Source organism: Triturus cristatus, chromosome 2_1 (assembly GCF_964204655.1).
Source record: "Triturus cristatus chromosome 2_1, aTriCri1.1, whole genome shotgun sequence".
NCBI classification, from domain to species: Eukaryota; Metazoa; Chordata; class Amphibia; order Caudata; family Salamandridae; genus Triturus; species Triturus cristatus.
In genome coordinates this window covers 726,500,116-726,516,188 of record NC_140581.1, presented here as the reverse complement: position 1 = coordinate 726,516,188, position 16,073 = coordinate 726,500,116, and the positions used below count along the sequence as shown (strand labels likewise).

At 45.2% G+C, this 16,073-nt stretch overlaps 1 protein-coding gene across 1 annotated transcript in view; it reads right to left on the bottom strand.

Moving 5' to 3' along the window:
- Positions 1-15,611, bottom strand: part of PRR16 (proline rich 16) — a 1,148,678-nt gene extending 1,133,067 nt beyond the window's left edge. Inside the window, exon 1 of the mRNA XM_085632661.1 lies at positions 15,213-15,611. Within this exon, the coding sequence (XP_085488787.1) occupies positions 15,213-15,476 (264 nt within the window). The 5' untranslated portion in view covers positions 15,477-15,611. The remainder of the gene's footprint in view (positions 1-15,212) is intronic.
- Positions 15,612-16,073: the final 462 nt, after the last annotated feature.

Here is a 16,073-nt window from a genome sequence, read left to right as displayed (position 1 = left end):
CCTTGAGTCCCACCCTCTTCAACATCTACATGGCCCCTCTCGCAGCCATCCTCTGACAACACGGCCTCAACATCATATCCTACACCGACGACACTCAGCTCATCCTCTCCCTCACCAAAGACCCCACCACTGCCAAACTCAACTTCCAGAAAGGAATGCAAGATGTCGCAGTCTGGATGACCAACAGCTGCCTGAAGCTAAGCGCCTAGAAGACAGAAGTCCTCATCCTCGGTACTACCCCTTCTGCATGGGACAGCACCTGGTGGCCGACTGCCCTCGGAAGCCCACCTACCCCCTCAGACCACACCAAGAACCTCGGCATCGTACTCGACTCATCGCTCACCATGAACCGACAAGTCACGCCTTCACCTCCAGCTGCTTCAACACCCTCTGCATCCTCCGCAAGACCTTCAAGTGGATCCCCGCTGAGCCAAGGAAGACAGTCAGCCACGCACTCATCACTAGCAGTCTGGACTATGGAAACACACTCTACGCCGGCATCAACAAGTCCCTACTCCGCAAACTCCAGATAATACAGAACACCATCGCCAGAATCGTCCTCGGCATCCCCCGACACGAACACATCCGCCAACACCTACGAAGTCTCCACTGGCTCCCCGTGGAGAAAAGAGTCACTTTCTAAATCCTCACTCACGCCTACAAATGCCTACAACACAAGGGACCCAAATACCTCAACGACAGAATCGAATTCCCCGTACCCAAAAGAAACCTCCGATCTTCCAACCTCGCACTGGCTGAAACCCTGCGCATCCACAGAGCCAGAGCAGGCGGAAGATCCTTCTCTCACATTGCAGCCAAGACCTGGAATGAGCTAACAGCAGACATCCTACATGCCCCCTCCCTGAACACCTTCAGGAAGACTCTCAAGATCTGGCTCTTCGGCTAAACAGATCTGCGGATTCCCCCCCCCCCCCCCAAGCGCCTTGAGACCCTCATGGGTGAGTAGCGCGCTTACAATTCCCTGATTGATTGATTGATTGGCAAAAGGCCAGGTTGACATGGCAGTGTAAACTGCACACACAGGTTCTGCAATGGCAGGCTTGTTGAGACAGGGTTAGAGGGCTATTTACGTGGGTGGCACAATCAGTATGGCAGGCCCACTAGTAGCATATAATTTACAGGCTCTGGGTACATATATTTACCACTTTGCAGTAGACTTATAAGTAATTTAAATATGTCAACTGGGGATGAACCAATATTACCATGTTTAGGAGAGGGAGCATAAGCCCTTTAACATTGATCATAAGAGATAAAGTGTGCAGAGTACTAATACCAGGAAAAACGAGGTAAGGAAAATGGAGGGATAAGGCAAAAAGTTGAGGGGAGACCACCCTTAGGCTGTCAGGTTTAACAAGAGGTATTGTATATATGAAATATAGGGCAAGGATCTTTCAGTTTAATTCTAGTGTGCCCTTGAAAATATTTTGTATGCATGTACATCACAGTTTAGAGCATGATAGGCGAACATCATAACGAAAATGGGCACTGTGGTGGCTGCTAGCCTTGGCTGTGGCTTTATATTTGATCAAACACTTTACACAATTCACCATTTCAGTATTGGAATTTAATGTATCAGGAGATTTAAATGAGAAAAGAGCTCCAAATTGTGATATTAACAAGTAAATTCAGCAGAGCAGTATTCTGCATATTTTACTAAAGAATTTGATTCAAACAGACATTTTACAATAATCTTCGCCCAGAGAATGCTTTTCCATAACTTAGATACGATAGCACTGCCTGCTACCATTGGCAGTGTGAATGAAAGGGATGCTTATTCTGCTACTTGTTGTTTTATGTCATTTAAATTGTAAATATAGCATGTGAAAATATTTACTTCGGTGCACAAGTTGAGGGTACACGTTTGTAGATTGCGTCTACCTACTCTTTTCACAGGGTGGATGTCATCTACCGTGCCAAGAAGGTGGGCCCGACAGAAATATTGCTAAACTCTTACCAGTGTAATTTTCAGATACCAGGATACCTGGGCCCAAAACAAATTCTGAAGTTACGGGGCCACTATGCCTCCTTTTGATTGAGTATTATGTCTGGAAGCTATCTGTAGCCTCGCATCTAAATGCAATAGAGATGAAGCAAAGGCACACAGCTTGTTATTACTAGGGGTGGGTGGAACTCATGGAGTTTTAATCCGTGGAATTCTGCAGAGTTACCTAAAAACTCAGTGAGATTCTGCAGAGTACTGTGAGCAGCGGAATTCCAATCCACCGTCCATGCTTGTATAAGAATACCGGCACTTCCCACTAAATTGGGCTGTTGAATGAAAGCCCAGGACTGGAAATTGTGTTCATGGTGATGACAAGTGGTAACATTACTCTCTAAGTGTGTATTCCACAACTTCTGTATGCCCACTCACAGTACCACTACATGTACCTTCTACAACACCCCCAAATTCCTTTCCACAACTCCAATATGTCCACTAGTGCACCACCCTAGACTACTTCCACAGTACCAACGTGGTGGGGATTGCAACTCTCGTATCATTGGTGATGAGGACGCCTACATCAATTTTAGAATAGCCAACTTAGACAAATAAACATCTTGATAAAAATACTGGGACGTTTAGTTGACTGGCAAATAATGTCTCCAAGAGCTAACAACTGACGCAAAATGCCCCCATCATACCCACTCAGAGATAATTCCACGTGACTTGATCAGGAATAACACTGACTACAAGGAGAAAAAAAAACAATAAAAGGAGGAGGGGTCTGAGGAACTTTGCTAACCAAAGAACCCTGGCTATGCACAGGGGACCCAAGACCGAGATGTTTCTTGTTGTTCAATGAGATACTCACTGTATGGCCATGACAGCCGGGGAAGTGAGGGAAGGTGCACTCTGAAGCTTCACCTTACACTGTGAGGCCCACCAAATTGCCCATTTCACAGTAGCTCCTTGGGCATAACCTATCTTCAAGGAACGCTTGCCATTAATGGATACCCACTGGCCTTACCGGTGATGTCATGGGTGCAAGACATCACCCAAATCTAGATCAGTGACTGCACTTGAACTGAAATTACCATGACCCACCCCTCTTAAATAACAGACACCCTGGGAGTCCACACCAGGTAACTGTGGGAATCCGCACAGGGAAACTATGTCCCATTCACCCTTTTGTTACAACCCTTCATCCATTAAATCAGAAGTAAAAATTAGCACCAGAGAGGAGTCAGGGCCTCAGCGGTGGGAGTTCAAAGTCAGTACGCACAGGAGTCACAGGTCGGGTGGTGCTGCGGCACTGAAACTACTCTGCGGATCCTTGTTCTTCCTGTGCCGCAGTCTTCTAGAAAGTCCAGACGGAGCAATGCATCTGGGTAACCCAAGGTAGAGGGCGGGAGCAAAAACTTCACCTGTCTGTCTGACATTTAAAGCCTCGTGAGGGTTTGTCCCGGCAGCGACCATGATTGGAGTATTATTTTTTTACATGTTCTCACATCAAATTAGAGGAAAACTCCACCAGGCAGCAGTTGACTCCAGGCTCCTAAGGGAGTGGGAAAAGCTCAGCAAACTCTGCCAGTGGAGTTTACCGCCCACCCCTAGGTATTATTTCACAAGTACTTAAGAGGGGCTTGGTTTTTACTTTGTCCAGTCCCTGTATGTAAGATATATGTGTGCATTGTAAGAATGTCAGATGTGTTGATCGGTCCCAGTATTTACATAAATAACAATTTAAAAATACCACTATTTTGTTTTATTTCTTTTCTAGTGCTAAAGCGCTACTTATCCCAATGTAGGGTGTCTGAGCGCTTTACATCACACGTACATATTATACATTCACAATAAATCATATGCATGTAAATAAATGTACAGGATGTGTTACGTAAGACAGCTAAGGATTACAAGTTGTAGAAGTCACATGTCCTTCATTTCTCACAGTGCTATATTAGAAGGATTTCACTTTATGAACTGCAAGTAACAAAAGGATCTCTATATTAACAGCAGTAACTCACTCACCCATTAACATAAAAGCAATGTCTGTCATCTGCGTTTTACATGATGCGCTTTGCTGGAGATATATTAACCCACTATGCTACTGCGATTCAAAACTGGGGCTAGACAAAACATTGGTCTCTACAGAAAATACGTTAACCTCCAGAGTTACCATTATTATTACTCCCTGAGATTTACTGGGCACACAAAGATCTCTGCAGCAGGTGCATTAACCCCATAAAATACTTTTAAATACAGAGGGTAAGATTTTCATAACTTTTGCACTGGTTTAGCGCCACAAAAGTGAAGCAAACTAGCACAATTTTTTTCCCCTATTTTCTTTCCAGCGCAAAACTTGTTTTGAGCTGAAAAGTACACTGTAAGTAGCACAAAGCAGAGCAAAGCACTGCTTTGCGTTACTTTGCGCTGAGGGGGCGTTACATGGGTGGTACATGGGAGTTCCCATGCAACCAATCATGCCTTTTGACACAAAACCATATCTAAAAAGATTTGTAAACATGGTTTTGCGCCAAAAGTTAACGCCCCTTCAAAGGAGGCGCTAACAGGGGAAATGCTTACGTTTCTCTGTGCTTTTCCGACTTTCCATGCGTGCTGCACTGTGCAGCACGTATGCAAAGTGGGAAAAGCTTAGCAATGTGCCTACCATAGTATTTTGTATGCACAAAACCTATGCTACACTCATGCACACACCCTAGCATTGCGGCACTAAGGTGTGTGTATGGCGCACGGTAGCTGAAATCAGCGCCGGTGCAATAGAAAGGGGAGGAGGAATAGCCATATCTCTGAAGATATGGCGCTCTCCTGCTCCCTCCCTGTCGCGCAATGCAGCGCAGCCTCGCGGGGGATGCACTGCATTGCGTGACTTTATTAAAAAGCTCCCCCAGACTTTGCAACCAATTAAGCAGAACAGATTTACTGCTATGTTTCTACTTGTTGCCAATTTCTTGGTGGCAGGGTTTTTAAAAATAAATCTACAAGCTGAGGCCCACATTTTGTGTCAAAGTTGCATCACTTTTTTGGCACAACCCAGATGCAAAATCTAGTTTTTTTAAATTGTAATGCACTCAAGTGTACTCATGATAGACCTGTTAAACATATGCGTGAGGTCTTAAAAAATTTGATGTCACTTCTTGTGATGTCATGCACTGTGATGTCACGTACCATAATGTCACTTGCATACTGACCAACTTGGTTGGTACCCCCATTTCTTTTTTTAAGACTTGTGTCCTGATTTACATTGTGCATTACTGAGGTACAAGCAGCAAAATATGGAGAACAGCAGTCTACCGTGGCAGAACATAGATGTGAAACCCTTCCATTGCTGCATGTCATCATAACCTACAATATTGAGTTGGGTGAGACTTCTCGATTTTGAGCATCTGTATAATCTCTTATCTCACCTTACTTAAACTCAAAACAAATACACACATAAGGATGCAAGTGTGCAGCACTGTATATCTGAATGGTTTTCTATTAGTTTATACATGTGATGCATGCGTCTTTAGTGAAAATTCAGCCATTTACGTAAGCACTTTTGGCATCTGTGTATACTGTATTCATCAAAGTACTTTTTTAAGCGCCTGACTGAAAAATTCGAAGTGATCAAATAAGGTTGAATATGTCCCTTAGTCCTTTATATGCATAATATTTGAAGATACGTACCATTTCAGGATAAAACGTAACATGTTGTCCGTGAGCATATTATCTCCATTACCTCGATATTTGTTGGTATTTATTTATTTCAATAGTGGCCATGCACCCATGGTACGAGTGCGCTTAAGCATACATTAGTCTATGTGCATACATGAAAATGTGTTTCAATTGCAAGAGGGTGGTCGAGAAGTGTTTCAATTGCAAGAGGGTGGTCGAGAAGTCAACAGTAGGCAAAGGGTGCTCCAAAGATTGACACCTGCTCCGTTGACCGCTAGGATTTCAGGTTGAAGTGAGTCCTTGCTCCTCAAACCCTGCTGTCCGCTGAGATAGAAAGCTGAGTGGCCAAATGTGATGGATTTTTTCAGATGGGTGGCCTTGTACATGATTTTAAATTTGACCTTTGCTTCCAGTGATGACCATTTTTATGTTTCTTGAAATTGGAGAGATGTGATCAAGTGTTTTTATTGAAAAGACGGGTCGGGTCATGGAATAAAGAAGTGAGAAGATAATTAGGGTGTGTGCTGCTATGTTCAGTTGGCTTGGGCACTCAGGAATAGGAAGCTCTTTATTTCCCTTAGATAATGCTTGTTGAATGTGTGATTTTACCTGAGGAGTAAGGACTGGGAACAACCTTCTGGATTACATTCACCAAGGAGATCCAGGTCATATATGTTTAGTTTAGCTTATCTTCAGTTTAGATGTGATAGGAAGTAATTTATTAATTTGTGGGTGCTACATCAGAAAGTTATCAGGGTTCTTCTGTGGGCACTTATGAGACAGGGCAGAAGAATAAGGATGTAGACAATGGACAGTGCCTTCAGGTAAAGCTGCTCGTTGTCGGCGTATTGAGGGATGATAACTTTTGCCTCTGTGATTTATAGACTTAATTCTTCTAGCTACAGGTTAAGCATTGTTGGAGAACATAGTGATCCTTGGGGAGAGCACATGGCATTATTTATTTTCTTGATCTTTGCTTACTGCTCTTCACTATCTGAGCATAATGGTGCAGAAATAGAAACCAGCTCAGGACTTGCTTTCAGAAGCCCATCCCATGTTCCAGTGTATGAAGCAGTATGTGATTGCTGAACACTAATTATTACTTCATCAATTGACTAATTTGTCCCCTGCTTTCTGTGGGATGCTTAAAATTATGGATTTGTACATGTTGCGGTAGGCAGCTTGTCATTCTCCTCGTTACAAGCTCAATAACTCACATTACAGATCTCTGCAACAGTATTTTGATTATAAAAGCCATAAAACATGAGGGCATAGAGGGCTCATCAGCCAAAGACATGTACCCTTTTGTTAATATTGTGTACATTGCCCATTCATAAGCATATAAAGTTTTTAATGCTTCAATTTGTAGCCATCCTCACAACTTTGATAAGTAAGACACAGCCACAACAATTGGTTTGTGGCAGGAGACTTCAATTTAAATGTAGCTAATTTGATTAACATTTTCTCATTGCAACATCTATTAAAGGGCTATTTAAGTACTTGCAGCAGATCTCCCACCTTGTCAATAGAAAGATATACCTGGTGATGATTCAATAATAATGCTCTCTGAATTAAATCTTTGTGCACTGAATGTATGGTTTTCATGTGACGTTCCAATCAGCTTTACTCATACCAATAGACTGACAAATTGTATTCTCTTCTTTGAAGGCATTCACAATGCGACAGTCATATATACTCTCAAACTGACTTTACTAGAGCAAACATAAATGATGCGACTGTTCTCTTTAATCAACGCCCCCTAAAGTCAGTTATCACTTTGGAGAAGTCTGCACCAAATGCTGGCCGATGGGTCATCAAGCTCAAAAGAACTCAAACATGCAAATTGTAGACCACGATACGCGCATATCCTAACGAAAGTAAAGGTAGTCTTGAATAAAGCAGGGATGGCTCGGTCCAATACTCCTCCCTTTCCATCGAATAGGGTGGAAATATGTATCGTGAAGAAAAACTACAAGAAGGAATAACGTAAATCGAAGAGGTCTTATGTGGCTTCACAATAGGTAACCATTCATTAAATTAGCAAGAGAGGTAACGAATAGACGTTCTTGCCATTTATTAACGGTAATTCAGGATTAGGGTTGAGGGTATAAACTTCTCTCAGATGTTGTGGGTCAACCTATTCATTCTCTCTATGTTAATCCACTGGCCACCCCTAGTAACTTATGAGAGTCTATGGATACAACCACGGGAACCTTGCTTTTTTTTGTGGTATATGTTTATTGAGAAGTACATGTCAGTTTATAAACAATACATTAAAAAAAGGAGTATAAACAAATCAAATTATGGCCACACAATAAATTACTATGAAATGTTACCTTCTCAGATTTTTAAATATAAAAAAGATAATACAGATATCAAAAGATACAATAGTTGAGGTACTCATAAAACCTGGAAAGGAAGTAATAGGAAAGGTGGACTAGGGAGGAGATGATAAAGATAGTATACAATATGTAGTAAACCATGTATTATAGATAGTTGGAAGATAGTAGCGATAATATCATACAAATATAATATTTCAAGTGAAGATATTCCCACTAGGGAACCTTGCTTTGGTTAATCCGAGGTATGATAAAGAAGCTTTGCACTTCTGGGCCCCCAGAATTTTACCCCCTCAGCAGCACTAACTAAATCAGATCCCGATGTTGAACTCAGTGGTACCTCCCTCTCTATAAAGCATGTTTTGCTTTTGTCACAGTCCCAGGAGCGTGGTGATGGCTAGTGCTGAATCCTTTCTTCAAGAAGGGTGATGCCAGTTCACCTGCAATAACCAGATGATCACCTTTTTTGATGCTAAAACAAAAGTGTGCACCGAGATACTCCTCAAAGAACTTTAGGCATGGTGTAAGGAGGTAAACCTTCTTCTTACTACCAGAATGGCTTCCACCCCAGAGGGATACACATGACAAAAACCTCTTCCTTGCAAGTTTAGATCTGTTAATGGCACCGAGGCTCCATTGTATGCTTAGGGTATTGATCAAATGGTTGCTTTTATTTGCACCGACAGAGGTCTACTTCGTAGGAAGCATCAAGTATGGGACATCTTGCCTGCATTATTGTGTCCATAAATCGATATATAAGTACTTAGGTACAAGTAAAGATTTGTCACAATAATTATGTATTCAAAAGACCTCAATGTACCAAAGTGTGGAGCATGGGTGTGTACTAACGACCTCCCTGTTGTCTACTTTGGGGGAAAAAACAGATAAGTAAGGAACAGCTTTTTCCTCTTAGATTTGGATCACCCTATCTACCCTTCCTTCGGTTTGGAGATTAAACCTTGTTATTGGAGAATGGCAGAGGTCGATTACGGGGAGCAATGAGAGCTTTGGGACATTGAAATCAAATTCATAAATTGGCAGTGAATATCTCAAAATGAATGAGCTAGTTTTGGAGCAGCAAAAAAGAAAATCGGCTCCTAGTTTGTGAACAATCTTGTGACTGAGAGCACACATATGTGTAACTCTTTTGGTTGGGTATCAATTTGAGGATTGTGAAGGGCACAGGTAACATATGAGTCTGAAAAGCAAAGCAATATCCCTGACGTTTGCTTTAAAAAAGTGACTGGTCAAGCTGAGAAGTCCTATGGCCACTCTGGTTCTTCAAGTTTCAAAATCTAACTTTTTGCATAATTACCCTCTTTTGATTATAGGTTGATAGCCCACCCTATAAAGTACATTAAATATTTGAATCTTGCACAGTGGTTGTTGTGTAGATCTTTGATAGCATTACCAATTTCTATGATCCAGCCACAGAAAAGACTGGAGTTCAACCTTTAAAAGAAATCTGCATTTTCTGCATGGTCACCCCAGAAATTCAAAATTTTTCTGGACTCTATTTTCGCTGGAAATAGACCTCTGTGCACTGTTACCCCTACTAAACAGAAGTAAAGTGACTGTCCCTTCCCTTTAAACATGGCTAATTGGCGTACCCATGACTGACATATTTAACCCTAGTACATGGTGTAGAAAATACACCCAGGACCTGAAAGTTAAAAGCCACATGTGGACACAAAGTAGTTTTGTACAACAGGCCCAAGATTTCTATGATATAAAGCGTGACTACTTCTCTTAACCACACTTAAAAAATGCCCTACATTCAGGAGTTCATACAATGTCTTTTGAGGATGATGTGATGGTTGTACTGCAAGGGAAGCACTGGGAGTATGTAGCAGAGTAGCACTTCACAGTTCTACTGAAAATACCTTACAGAGCACTTTGCCTCTCCTGTTAGACAAAAGATGCTTGTACTTTTCCATCTTCTTCCTCTGACACATTGTCTGCCCCTGGAATATTGTCCCCACCATGCAGAGTCTGTGGCTTTGTACACAGATCCAGCTTCCATCTGATTGCTTGTTGCTCTGCCCTGCCAGTGAAATGCAGGCGATGGGCAAAACCTGTTTTCAATTTTTCTAAGTAAAAACTTGTCAAGATGCATTAGTTTTTTGTATGAGTGGAGATGATCCTGACATGGGAACTGCGGATGTCTTTGAATCATGTTGATCCGTTTTTGTTTGATTGAGCTTCATGCTATTGGGCAAAGAAGGTTAGAACTTAAATTGAAAAAAAACAATCAGTAAAGCCTCCGTTTTGGTTGTGGTTATTTAAATATATATATGTACATCATCACATCCAACGGTATAATGCTAAGAGACAACCCAAAAGTAATAAAAACTGCCATGTATTCCAAGTTAATTCTTTCAGCTCCAGGATAACTTGTCTATCGAGCGTCTAACTCTATAAGAAACACGAGAAAGACAGAGTCACAGAAGTAACGGATAGAACTAAATATTATTTGTTAATCCTTCAGGCTGCGGCTAACCAAGGATGTAACAAGCACCGCCTTTGACTATGACAGGGGCTCGGGAAGCCTGCGCACAGGGGGTAGAATGTTGTTCCATTTGCACACTTAAAGTCAATCCTGGCTCTCGCGGAGCCCTGACCCTTAAGGTGGCTTAGCATATTATAAATGCAATGATGATGATGGTGGTGATGAAGATGGGGGTGATGGGGATGGGAATGAGGACCGACCCATGATCCTCAAGCTTCTTTAGCACTTTACCAATGTGATGATGATGATGATGATGATGGTGATGATGGTGGTGATGAAGATGGTGGTGGTGGGGATGAGGACCGACCCATGATCCTCAAGCTTCTCTAGCACTTTATCAATGTGATGATGATGGTGATGATGATGGCGGTGATGAAGATGGTGGTGGTGGGGATGAGGACCGACCCATGATCCTCAAGCTTCTCTAGCACTTTATCAATGTGATGATGATGGTGATGATGATGGCGGTGATGAAGATGGTGGTGGTGGGGATGAGGACCGACCCATGATCCTCAAGCTTCTCTAGCACTTTATCAATGTGATGATGATAGTGATGATGATGGCGGTGATGAAGATGGTGGTGGTGGGGATGAGGACCGACCCATGATCCTCAAGCTTCTCTAGCACTTTATCAATGTGATGATGATGGTGATGATGATGGCGGTGATGAAGATGGTGGTGGTGGGGATGAGGACCGACCCATGATCCTCAAGCTTCTCTAGCACTTTATCAATGTGATGATGATGGTGATGATGATGGCGGTGATGAAGATGGTGGTGGTGGGGATGAGGACCGACCCATGATCCTCAAGCTTCTCTAGCACTTTATCAATGTGATGATGATGGTGATGATGATGGCGGTGATGAAGATGGTGGTGGTGGGGATGAGGACCGACCCATGATCCTCAAGCTTCTCTAGCACTTTATCAATGTGATGATGATGGTGATGATGATGGCGGTGATGAAGATGGCGGTGGTGGGGATGATGATGATGATGGTGATGATGATGATGATGGTGATGGTGATGATGATGATGGTGATGTTGAGTGTTGTCATGAGCAGGCACCGGCTCGATTGCCTTTGTTGTGCCTGCTGAACTCCTGCTGCGCGAACACGACTGCGCAGCATTAGACTCCAGTGGTCACTGGTGATTTGGTTATGTGACCAACTGGGCCAGGGAGTCATGGTCGCCTATCATGACTCGAGGAGCGGAGCAGATGTACTGGAGCAAAATGGAGACCAATGAACCAGCTCTCAACACGCAAAAGTAAGTGAGAACCAATGAAACTGAGTCATGTAAAGAGGACACTTGGTGTGGTTATGACGGAGATCTGAAATCTGCTCGAATCAATGATACATACACATTCTATTAAGTAGGTTAAAGATCGCCACCGTAAGATACATTCAGAGTAAAGCGTATTAAAGGTGGATAGAGTTTCTAGAAGATTGTGCAGCAACACCTTGGCATTATATCATGCACAGCTCCCACCCATCTAGAGAGCCTCGCAGCACAGCTTTGATAACTCGAGGGGGGTAGGGGAGTACAGAATATTCATACATAATTGGAGAAAACAAACCATCAACATGAGACAGTGCTTAATTTATGCCGGTGCTTGCAGATGGTGGGCACCGGCACTCTTTTTCGGGAACCGAGACATATTTTTCATCATCAGTCTTTGACGCAGAGCAAGGCATAAAGAGGCGAAAGAATAAAAAACAGAAGAGCAAAAGAAGGCGGCATGGATGGAAAATAACCTGCAAGAGGGAGCTAGAGGCTGAACTGTATAACGGTGGGGAAAGGGGAGTATGAGGTGAAAGGCTCGTCAGCCTAGTGGTTCGATAGCACCTGGGACAGGGTCCTAGGGATAACGCTGAGAGACTGCGCGTGGTAGTATTATTATTATCACAAATTAAACATTGCACGAGACGCCGTTGCAACCCCAGGTGCAGTCAACGCTTCATGAGACACCTTACAAAGGCTCACAGCGAGCTGCACGGGGCACCTCACCTCACGCAGCACTACTGAGGCGTCACTGAGCGCCAAGAAGCAGTAAGGCGGCACCTCGGTGGCGGCCATGCCCGAGCCAGTACGCCTTTCAGAGCCCCACAGACATCAGAGGGAGTAAAGTCGCTGTTTTCACTCTTTGAAATGTGACAAACGCTTTATCTATCTATGAGTCATTTGTGCACAAAATTTAATATTCGTCTTTGCGTTTCTTTTTGCGGGAAGATAGGTGACCCGAGGCTCTCATCTTGACTCTCGCAAAACTAAAAGTGAGTCATTATTCCAAAAACAAGTGTTGACGTTAGTTACATGTCCGCGGTTCCGCGCTGCCGCTTTCAATGTTCGTCACAAACGCCAATTGAACTTTTTATGACTGACCTTTAATTTGATATCGACAGCTAATGGGGCGCATAAATACAATGCAGTAGCAGGTGGAGCCACGAGTTGTGTGTATGTGTGTGTAGGGGCGGGGGTGGGGGAGGGGGCAGACCACAGTGTATGAGGAAAGCCACCGCCACCCAAGCTGAATTCCAACCTGATGAGCTGTCCACGTATAATACAAGAATGACATTTCCACGGAATGCGACGCGGTCAGTGACAGTCACGCGTTGCATGCAACCAATAAGAACAGACTGGATTTGCTTATATAAGACCATGGCACAGTGGCACTTGACTTCCGCCCACGCCGGCTGGTGCTGCTAATCGCACGGATGGAACCCAGCACTGACTCAGCATGCGCTGAGCAACATTGTTTTAGAAGAAAGGGGACATCCCTGACGCATCTTTGGATGGGGAAGAGCTGCCTGCACCTTAGCGTGGGGCACCTGCAAGGCCGTGACTAGCACGATTCAGACTGCACACAGCAAACAACAATATTCACTCTGGGCTCGAGTGTTTTTAGAGTTGTTTATGTGTTTACTATTGGATGGATGGATGGATGGATGGATGGATGGATGGATCAGAAAGACAGATAACTATGTAACATTACATATGAGCAATTCATATATGTTATTTATAAATACGTTTTCTAGAAATTTCCCGTCACCCATTTTCATTGACTTGACCATACTAGAACGGAAGTGACGCGGTTAATGAAATAATAAAAACGATTCAATCGTGTTAAAAACCTTAACAAGTTGCACTGTCGAAAACCTACAGAATGTATTTCAAGTAACAACCTCGGAGTTTTTGCAAGCGACTCACTAAGTCCAGCCATCTGTCTACAGAGGTGTTTGCCAATATTATGACGTTGGGACACTGACACGGGGCCGCCAGTTGCATTCATTGATAGTTTGTGGATGTTGTGCCAGGCAAGCTTGTTACATTCTTTGCAAACCTCCTGAATTTCACATAGAATACGCTGGCCGCTCGCCAGTGGCAACACAACGCCAGCACGGCTCCCCCAGTTGGAAATAAGGAGGGAGGCGGATGAAGAGGGAAGTGTCTACTAGGAAAACACGGGGAGAAGGGTTAGCTGATTCTGTCCAGTCTCTCCTCCATAAAACAGCCATCCTTGGGGTCTATTTCCATGTCTGACAGTAATTCGGGAACTTCGTTGCAGACGGACCAAGGTGCCCGCAAATGCAATCAGACACAGCGCCTTATGAGAAACCTGAATCCTGCAAAGCCCGTTCGCGGCGCCCTTGCGCCTCAGTCCAAGGAAAGCAGTTCCTCTGTCGTGCATTGACAGAGAGGCTCTGAGTGCAGTGGATGTTGCGAAAGGCTGACTTTTAATCGGTAGCTCGTGGTTCCAATTACAGCCTATCTGGGATACTCTTTGAGGCAGGTTCACGCTGTCATTATCCCTCTGTCTGCGCTCTAAATAACGGTGAAAGGGTTACATGCTGTAATTAAGAATATTACAGTGATAATGATCGGCTGTAAGTAGTCGTTTACAGTGCCCACTGCGGATTAAAGCCCACCTCTTGCGGCGGGCGCCCTGTGACCCTCTGCCCGCCCCAGCTCCCAGAGCGGGCCCCGGCTGTCATAAACACGCAGCAACATTCAGAGGCGCTAAGCACCGTGACGCAAGTGAACCTGGACCGACAGCAAGCCAGCGTCTGCAACGTGACTGGATGACTAGCACTCCCACCCGTCGCAAAACCGCCCTCCCCCACACCCTCACACCGAAAGAAACGCGCGCACCCCAGAGACAACTGGTGTGGCGGGGCCAGGCTAGACTTGGAGAGCGCGTGCCAAGTCTGAGCTCAGAGCGCTGTTTCATCTAGCTCACACTAGGCTATGCCAACCAAGCCACTCTCCTGGCTAAGGGATAACCTGGGTACCACACGCTTCTGAGTGAAAAACAACCGTGACATAACGAGACATTAGAGTGGGTGGAAGGAGTGGGTGTGCGGCTGACGCAGAAGTTAATAAAAGTGCCAACTACTCGTAGGAGGTATAGTTTTCCCAAATGCATAGTATCCATCCATGTGGCCCGCGCCCTGCTGCATGTAGCACATCGGACAGACTTAGAGCAAAACAAACAACAATCGCACAGATAAAAAGTGCTTCCAACTGCTCACATGCCCACTGACAGCCGTGACTCTGAGGGCAAACCCGTCCTTCGTAGGCATGGTCTCTCCGCTCCCGCGCGTGTTTGCATGAATTCCACACCAGGAGCGGTTGAATCCCAAAGCGGACTAGGTGCTGAGGCGGGGCCCCGGCCCCGGTAGTTGTGTGGGAGTTCGTGCCCCCGGGACTGTCAGCGCTGACCAGACCTTACCTCCTTCAGCTCCTTGGCCACGTCCTTCAAGTCGCCCAGCACCAGCTCCAAGTCATCCACTATGGTTTTGATCTGCTCCTTCACCTTGGTCTTGGAGGCTTGCTCCTCTGCTGGCGAAGAAGGGGTCCCCTTAGACGTGGCTGACATCCTCGGGATCCAGGTCAGCAGCGAAGCCTCGGACGCGGGTGGCGCTCTGCCCCGCTGCTCTGCGCCCGGCTGGCGCTGCCCCTGGCCTGCATGGTGCCGGGCTCTGCCCGCTGCCATGCACAGCTCCGCTCGCAGGCTGCGCCGGTGCCCGGGCTGCAGGCGGGCGGACACTGCGCCTGCGTCACTTGAAGCTGCTGGAGCGGGGGGTGTCGATAGGAGCGGGATGCAGGGGGCGGCGGAGGTAGAGGCGACCACTGGAGCTCAGGGCACCGAGAGGACCCGGGCGGCTTCCCGCGCGGGTCAGAACGTCTTGCATCGGGCAGTCACACTAATCCCCCGGCAAAAAACAACCGGCTGCAAAAGTCAACAGGCGGCGAGCACTCCTCATCCATGCTGCACAGTCAAGAAAAAGCATCTGGAGGCAACGAGGCTTACATGCTTAAAGGCATGTGCAGGACTGTCAATTTCATACTTTACACGATTTCACATGCAGACCGACTCTTCGATCAGCTCCCCGATTAGTCAGCGTGGCCACTCAGTACTGGCATGCTCACAATTTCAACTGCACGCACGTCTGTCGCTTTCATGTTCTGCAGGGCTTCGAATGCACTTGTCTCAGCCCCTGTTCGGCGTTGTGCTGAGACACCGCTCACAGCCAGAATCACACCTGTAACTTCCAGGCAGCGTACGTCTGGTCAAGGAAGGTAGCAGCCA